The sequence below is a fragment of the Larimichthys crocea genome, chromosome XIII (genome assembly GCF_000972845.2).
Source record: "Larimichthys crocea isolate SSNF chromosome XIII, L_crocea_2.0, whole genome shotgun sequence".
Classification (NCBI taxonomy): Eukaryota; Metazoa; Chordata; class Actinopteri; family Sciaenidae; genus Larimichthys; species Larimichthys crocea.
The window spans coordinates 7,300,206-7,308,579 of NC_040023.1; the positions used below are offsets into that span (position 1 = coordinate 7,300,206).

The 8,374-nt window shown below is 42.4% G+C and overlaps 1 protein-coding gene across 1 annotated transcript; it reads left to right on the top strand.

Moving 5' to 3' along the window:
• Positions 1-387: 387 nt before the first annotated feature.
• On the top strand, positions 388-8,021 carry LOC104933077 (low-density lipoprotein receptor class A domain-containing protein 4). Its single transcript, XM_019253621.2, has 4 exons — positions 388-1,271; positions 4,999-5,150; positions 6,053-6,103; positions 6,264-8,021. Exons 1-4 carry the CDS (start codon positions 1,262-1,264, stop codon positions 6,777-6,779), a joined length of 729 nt encoding a protein of 242 aa, XP_019109166.1. The 5' UTR covers positions 388-1,261; the 3' UTR covers positions 6,780-8,021.
• Positions 8,022-8,374: the final 353 nt, after the last annotated feature.

Genomic DNA, 8,374 nt, shown 5'->3' on the forward strand with positions numbered 1-8,374 from the left:
ATTTAGAAAAGGAATGACTTTAGCACGTAAATTATTAAGCCAGTTCTGATGACTTCACATTCACAGATGTTAATTTACTAAACTTAAATGATTAAACATAATCAAAAAAGTTATTGTTATTATATGTAATTATTGTATATGTTTTATAAGAAGGCCTGTGATTTGGCGACCCCCTAGTGGCGGGGTCAGGATTCTCAGGTTGGGAACCACAAATGTAGATTAGTTTTTGGTACCAAGATGTCAACATATAACATGCAGAGGTGGCCTAGTTTTCCCTCTGTGATTAAATGAAATAACAATCTTATTAAAAAAAGATTTTCAAACAAGATTTTAAAACAAATAAAGGTGTTTTGTACTTTAGCTCCATTTTCCAGCCTTCACATTTAAGTTGATTTATTTTCCAGGTTAAGAGCAAACATACAAGTTCACCATGCTGCCTCTGTCTGGGTGCATCATCTGACACTGATACACCTATTACCTTCATTTCCACCTGCTTAGTGCCCCCTAGTGTCTCAGAAAATCCAAAAATAAATGCAAAAATAACAAATAATGATAATAATAAACTATTCCATAGCTCCTATACGGTTTTAAATGCAGGTTTGACTCCTTAGCTTGTCCTTCGGTGTCCATATTTCCAACAACCCCTCTACTAGGAATTTATGCATTTTTAATTTAAACTAATTGATTAATTAAATTCCACAAACCAGACACTAAACATGGAGCTGGACCCTCAGTGTCTAGGTCTCTGCATTCATATCAGCCCTGTGAATGTGGATGCCCACTAGTCTGCGCTGCTCCAGTCTGCTTGCGGTCACGGTCAGTGAAAGGTAAAAGCGGTCCCAGCTGGTGTCTGGATGATCACTGTCTGGGTCTGGATCCTCCTCCCCCACCCCACACATCCACCACCACCACCACCACCACCATGGATCACTGACAGGATGAGAAATAGGAGGCGGGCTCTAAATGAGACCGCATCCCACAACCAACACACACAGCAGTCTGCTCCGCACAGCTGAAGGACCCGCGGGACAGTCATATCACAGGATGAGGAAGATGAGGATAGTCCATGGATGCACCGCACGGAGCTCCAGGGTCGTGATGTAGGTTTCTGTGCTGCGGGTGGACGCTGACAGGTTTCTGGACCGGTCGCTCCTGGTCCTCCTCGCCTCATGCGATACAGAACGGTCCCGGGAAGAGATCCAGCAACACAAGGTCCAATGGTTTTTGCTCCTGCAACTGCACTAGACCCCAGAAACAGGGCATGGATATATGTAAGTCACCCTGATGGGGTTTTTTCTGCTCTCACTTGCGTTAGGACATATGTCCACCCACAGACTGGACTTGTGATGTCTGCATGCGGCTGTAAGTCCTCCATCCTCCATCCTCCATCATCATTTGGCTGCATTTTTAACTCCTCAACTCTGAGTTTGTCGCAGTGTTTTATGTCCATGTTAAATTATAAGGCTTTGCTGTGGGAGTTGTGCATGGGTGGATGTCACAGAGCAATAGAAAGCTTAGAGGGAGACAGACGGTATATTGCGGCAGATTATCGGTCCTCGGGTTGGCTTGTCTGTCTGTGTGGACAGGCCGGGCTGATGATGAGGCGTCCACCACCACCACCACCACCACCATCCCCCCACATCATCCACTTCACCCCCCCGGCAGACTGTCAGACAGCACAGTCCCCTGCAGCACAAAGAAGACGCTCATCGAAACCAGTGGGGTGGTGGTTACTAGTGACAAATCTTCAAATGCATACTGATATTTAAAGTTACTGCAATCTTATTTTAAACATCTTGGTTATGAAGACTTTTCTCTCCACAGTCTAGACAGGATTGGGGTGTGTGTGTGTGTGTGTGTGTGTGTGTGGAGGTGGGGTGGGTATTTCAGTCATATGCAAATGAAACAAGGAAGGCCAGGGGTCAGTCTAATTGGCCAAGCAGTGTGTTTGCATGTTATGGTGCATGTGAAGCAAAGACAGACAGGGATAAGTCAGTTAAATTGGGTGAATGCTGCAACCTAGAGGAGATATTGTAAAGATATGAGCACAAAACAGGTTCACAAGACTTGTAATAACACCCTTAACCTTAACTTAATATAGACTTTAATTTAATGATCTTTTTACGGGTTGGCAGCAACATTTCCAGTCACGCTCAGCGATGCCGTGAATGTTCGTTCTTACATTTGGGATACTAGTTTGATAAAACGATCTTAACTCAAGGTCAGCGTCATCAGATATTTGAGTGCGTGTCATTGTTTTCTCCATTAGACTTGCAGGAATCATCCCACAATGCTTTGTGGTACCTGGCCTTTTGGCAGCCGCCGTACCTGGAGCTAAAGGATCAGCAGTTATTTTCGGGTTTTGTTGTTACTGATCGACCTGGATAAATCCCGATCATCCCAATGCTGCACGTTCACCTTCCTTCTTTGTCTCCATATTATGATAGATAGAGGAAGAGCACAGGAGGCGAGCTTAAGTTATGGGGTGCATTAGTGAAGGGGGTTGGTAGAGAAGGGCTGATGAGACGACCAAATGAAAAACACACAGACACACACACACACACACACACACAGACCAGGTTTATTAGCAATGCACCAGACTCCTCATTACAGCCGGCTGCTGTCTCAGCTCGCATCCTCCCCAGGGTCAAGGGTGAAAGGTGAAGGCCTGTCAGTCACCCAGTGTCTGCCACTGCCTGAGCCTTTGTCTCCCTTCTCCTGCGTCCTCTTTGTTCGCACCATGGGTGTCAAACGTGCAGTTTTCCATGTTTGTTTGCCTTTGACGCGACGACAATTCAACCAGACGTTTAATGCTCATTTAGAAATAGGTGCAATTCAACATTAAACATTGAAGATTGAAGGGTGTTCATTCATGTTCAGACTGCTTTATGTTGTTGTTGTTGCACCAATGTTAATATGTTTACGTGAATACATCGCAGACGCACGCAATTATTCAAGAAATCTCCGTATTTCGTCGTATTTTTGAGTGATTTGGTTATTTATGAATCATATTTCATATCATATCAACACTTCTATGCCATATATTTGTTCAAATAGTTATCAGTCGCTCATTACTACAGATCCATAGTCTTATCCTGTTAGCATTAAAATGCATTTTGCACAAATCAAAGCAGATTTATAGGAGGAATATTACAAATTCTCTCAGGTCAAACAATGACGACAAGTGATAAAGCAAGATTTACAGTATAATAATAAATGACATGGCTAGTTTGGACTGTCTGAAATGAATTGGTTTCATTGTTAGTGAGATTCAAGGCGGCGTTTGTTGAGACACACATAGCAGTCTTGTAAAGAGCCGGTGTGCATAGATACATTTAGCTAGTCATTTAGAGTATGAAGAGAAAATGTGGTGTGTTGGAGACCTGGGAGGTTGTATATATATGTATATATATACATATATCCCTAACCCTACTGTGTTTATTGCGACGACCCATTTCACGATCAGAATAATTAGCTTCAGAGGAGCTTGCAAGATGAAGCTGAAGGCTCTGGCTCCCATTCTACCTTTAGAGACTACAAGGAACCATAAGGATTCCCTGAATTCTGGGAGCTCACTGTTCTGGTGGGGTAATAGATTACTATGAGCTCTTCAGGATACGATGGTGCCTGACCATGACCAGCTTTGTAGGTGAGGAAGATTTTACAGGGAAGCTAAAATGGAAGAAATGTGAACCTGGTTCCTGCACATTTTGCTGCAGCATTCTGGATCAACCGCAGAGACTTATTTGGGGCAGTCGGATAATAATGCGTTGCGATAATCCAGCCTAGAAGTGACAAATGCATGGACTAGTTTTCATGGATCTGTCTGAGACAAGACGTGTCTGATTTCTGTAACATCCTAACATACGTGTTACAATCCTAGTTTATTACATTTGCAGCTGAGGCTGATGGGAATAAACCAAACTGGTTTCTTCATATCTTTTTCTGGTGTTTTTACAGTCTTTGTGCTAAAGGGAACTGTGCCAAATAAACCCGGCTGGGCCTATTGTTTACCTCCATGAACAGCTGATTGTGCTTTCCAAACCAGCGCTAAGCTCCAAATGCCAGACAAGTTGAAGAAGAGGCCTGTACAGCCTACAGAGTCAGGATGAAAGGAAGAGAGAACACAAAATATTTCCCTCTCTACCCCCAAAATGAATTAAAATCCAGTATATTCTGGACACTAGTGCCTTTGGGAGCTGATCTTCATTGAATGTTGGTGTGTAGGACATGAGACACTGTAAACTTTAATAACTGTAGCTGGAGGTAAAAGTCATGTATGTTCCCCTCTGCTGCTCCAAGGAAGAAAATGAAAAGGCTTTTTTGTCGACGAGCAAATTATGGTTATTAAATACCAGAGAATGAATAAACCATTTAGAAGATAATGTGAGAAACTCGTTAGCTGACTGTATCATACTCAGTGCATTAAGGATAGATACACACTTTTGTTTAGCAGGTTTCAAAGGTGTAATAAGGCGGATAGTAGTAGTAGTTTGAACATGTATTTCATAATCTGAGGTCGAGTAATACTTTTGTATTTAGACAATCAAATAGGTGTTTGCTTTGTGTCACTCCTTAGCCTTACAGAGTTACTAACATGACTTCTCTTAGTATTTTTTTTAGTAGTATCAATCTCAAAAACTCCAGTATTGTAAATTTAGAAAGGAGGAATTGCACACAGTGGTGGCACGGTGTCGTCTCACAGCAAGGTCGAACCTCGGCCTGGTCCAAAGACATGCACGCCTGTAGGTGTGAATGTTTAGAGACTATGTGCTATGTGATGAACTGGCGATTTGTCCGGGGGACTCGTCCCAAGTCAGCGGATAGGAGGATAAGTAGTTACAGAAAATGGATGGAATTTGACAAAACATTTTAGAGTAACTATAACGAGACATAGGATGCATAATGAACTGATTAAAGGTTAGATCCTGAGGTTAAAACTGTATGTGTGTATGTAACGTCCTCTCTGTTTTTCTCTCCGTCTCTCTGTGTCTGCAGCTGAACTGGAGTTTGTTCAGATAATAATAATCCTGCTGGTGATGACTTTCATGGTAGTCGTGATCATCTGCCTACTCAACCACTACCGGCTGCCAGCCCTGGCCTTCTTCAGCAGGCTCAGCCACACTCAGAGAGACCAGGCCACACAACTGGTAGGTGACGCTATCAGAAACTGTTAGATTCTTGTTAAATATTTAGACCTGTATATCAGCTCATTAGCTAAAATATATGAAGATTGTTTTCCTATAAATCCTGTAACAGTATCTAAATAAATTCCAGTGTTGGTCATGTGAATTTTCTGCATGTGTGTATGGTGTGTACTGGATCATAACAAGAAAATCTGATAATACTGCCGACAGGCTTGAACATTCCTGGAAACGCACGGCATTAAATCACAGGAATGTGATATTTTTGGTAGTTTATGGGGCCGGAGCTGAACACTGTCTGAGGTAGAAAACACTGTGCAGAGTGATGAAAACATCTGTTACTGTAACTAAAACAGCTGAAATGAATGGCTGCTAAAAGTGGGAGGTTATATTTGAATGCTTAGTCGACAGATCAATATCATACTGAGATTTTAAGACCAATCTCAGGGTTTAAAAAGCTACATAACAGGCTTGACGTGGATCCCTTCAAAAGAAATGCGATAGATCACTGCTCATTGGTGGACAAACTATGTGCCTGCTCATGTTGAGTCTCTGTAAATCATTTTATCAAGAGTACAGTCTGCACTTGATCTGTAAGGAAAGTGTCATGAGATAACCTCTTGTGATTTTGTGCTATATAAATAAAACTGTTTCTACATTTGACAGCTAAATTGGCCAATCGCAGATGTATCAGTCGGGCTCTAGGGAACGTATTCTGATAATCAAAGAATTCTTAATAATAATAATGATTATTACACTTTATACTCATATCTGATAAAATAACAATCAGAATTTAGTCTTTTTTTTAGAATTGATTCATCAGTACTGGCCATATATTTGAGTTTGTGTTGCAGTAAAGCAAATATATGCAATGACTCACCGTCCCTCTCTCTCTCTGTGTGTCTCAGGATGGCAGTGAGTGGTCAGACAGTGTGCTGACTCAGCAGAGAAATGGCGAGGTGAGTAATGCCGAGCTTCATGTCACCCATTTGTCTCAGAAAGCCTGAGCCGGAGTGCCCTCTAGTGTCGATGAACAGCATCCACAGCCATCCATCCATTTTCTAGAGATGGAAGTATTTGGTGACACCTCTGTCCCTCTGTGTGTTTGTCTGTGCTCAGGTGATATGTGGCCATCTAAACAGCCTGCCGCCCTTCATACAGCAGCAGCGACTGTGTCGCTTCCAGCCCACCTACCCCTACATGCAGCAGGAGATCATCAACCTCCCCCCCATCATATGCCTGTCAGACGGGGAGGAGCTGCTGCCCTACAAGGGTCCCTGCAGCCTACAGCTCCGTCACCCGGACCAGCAGCTGGAGCTGATCCGAGCCGCCGTGCGCGCTCCACCGAACCGGACCGTCTTTGACGGTGACCTCATAGACATTTATATACACAGTAAGAGCGTGCAGGCTCCCAGCAGTAACTCTGGAACCGACAACGCCAGGATGGAGGGTCCTCCACCCTCCTACAGTGAAGTGATGGGGGACTACCCCGTCTCCACAGCCTCTTACAGCCAGTACAGCAATAATGCCCCGCCTGCAGACAACGCGTCAGGACGTGAGAGTCCACGGACAGTATTTGACGCCGGCAGCAGTGAAAGCACAACAGCCTCCACTGACTCGAACAAGAAGAGCTGACAGACGAAAGAAAAACAAACTCAACAGTCCTTAATCTGCATATTTCTTTCAGCAGTCTGTCTAACTTTGCTCTACTTTAAAACCCGAAGCGATCCCCCGGAGCTGAAACTGTTTTTATGTAACATTAAAAGCTGCAAGATTTTTTTTATTTATTAGGTACTAAAACTAAAAATCTCTTGCTTTGTTTGTCTATTTTTGTATGCGTTTCATTTCTGCATGCTCACGTTGTGGACAAGTCCAACTTTGTTGTCCAGTTTCTGTTTTTGATTTATCGGACCTATGTGCACAAATCCCTCTCAAATCCAGAAACGAGTGCCATGATTCATAACTGTCACTGATCATGGGAACGTACTGTAGTATGTAATGTAAGCCAATCTGAAGTTGCACTAACTTGTTATTGTTATTTTCTTGTCAAGGAGCTCTTAAGATTGTGTGTTTGTGTTTTCTGTGACAGGACTCTGCTCGAGTCTGAAGGATTGTTGGACTATGAGCCATTTTTTTTTCTGATTCTGATGAATATTGCTGAGAAAATGAAAAACTGGATGAAAGATTGTTTTTTTTTTAATGCTTTTGAGACCTGATGTTATAGATCTATGCTTGTTTGTATTTATTTATTTGATGCTGGCAGCTTGAGGAAATGTTTGGCAAAGCCTATAATAATTTGTTAATGTTTGTTTCAGTCACAGTTCAGGGAGTTTTACCGTAATCTCCCAGCGTAGCCTGACCTGGGACTTGATACTGTCTTTTATCACTCCTTACTGCTGCTGCTGCTGCTGCTGCTCCATTTAAGTACGTCACTTTTTTCCCCTCCAATTTTGTGTGTTTAAATTGTTATTTAGGTAAAATATCAAAAGTAGATTTTTTTATTGTTATTTCTCCTTTAAACAAGCTCTTGTTATTTAAAGTTTACAATGTTTTCCGACGTGTTTTCAAGGAGGGTTTGCATGTTACGTGGATATGAGCTAACTCTGTGCCTGATGGTGACATTGCATTGGCCACAGGAAGCCACTTGCACTTAAAAAAAAAAAAAAAAGCCCCCCCCCGACCTCTGTTGTGCCTCACTTCCAATGGTGCTTTTTTCAGCAGTCTGACTCTTGAGTCTTGATCTGTACAGTACTGTATATAACTTAATATATTATGCACATGCCCTACCCACACAGTGGGCAGAAAAGAACCACAAGAGAACATTAATACTGTTATAACGTAAACATTAAAGCAAAGAGAATGCATTAGAAAGGTGAACGCCTGTGTCTTTTTTTTGTGGACTTCGTTATCATCTGTAGGGACGATCAGGGATTTTCTTTTAGCATGGTGGTGGTGGTCTTGGTGGTCTGCCTCGCTCAGGGAGTTGTTGAAGATGAGTATCTGCCAGCTGCACACTGTTTTATCATACGTCCAGCTTATGAACTGTGGATTCAGTGGTCTTGTGATTGGACAGTGATGTTGCAAAGACTGTGTTGAAAACCTTCAACTCTTTTAATGAGATTCATCAGCAAATTAGCTCCACCTTGGCCACATGAATCAAATTAAATAATACTCACTGAAAACACTGAGACTGAATATATTACCGTAAATGTAAAACCAAAACAACGAGC

Bases quoted from the DNA above. Each gene is read 5' to 3' on its own strand.
- LOC104933077 (XM_019253621.2), top strand. The intron at 5,151-6,052 runs GTAGGTGACGCT...TGTGTGTCTCAG, and splicing joins GAGACCAGGCCACACAACTG to GATGGCAGTGAGTGGTCAGA. The intron at 6,104-6,263 runs GTGAGTAATGCC...GTCTGTGCTCAG, and splicing joins CTCAGCAGAGAAATGGCGAG to GTGATATGTGGCCATCTAAA.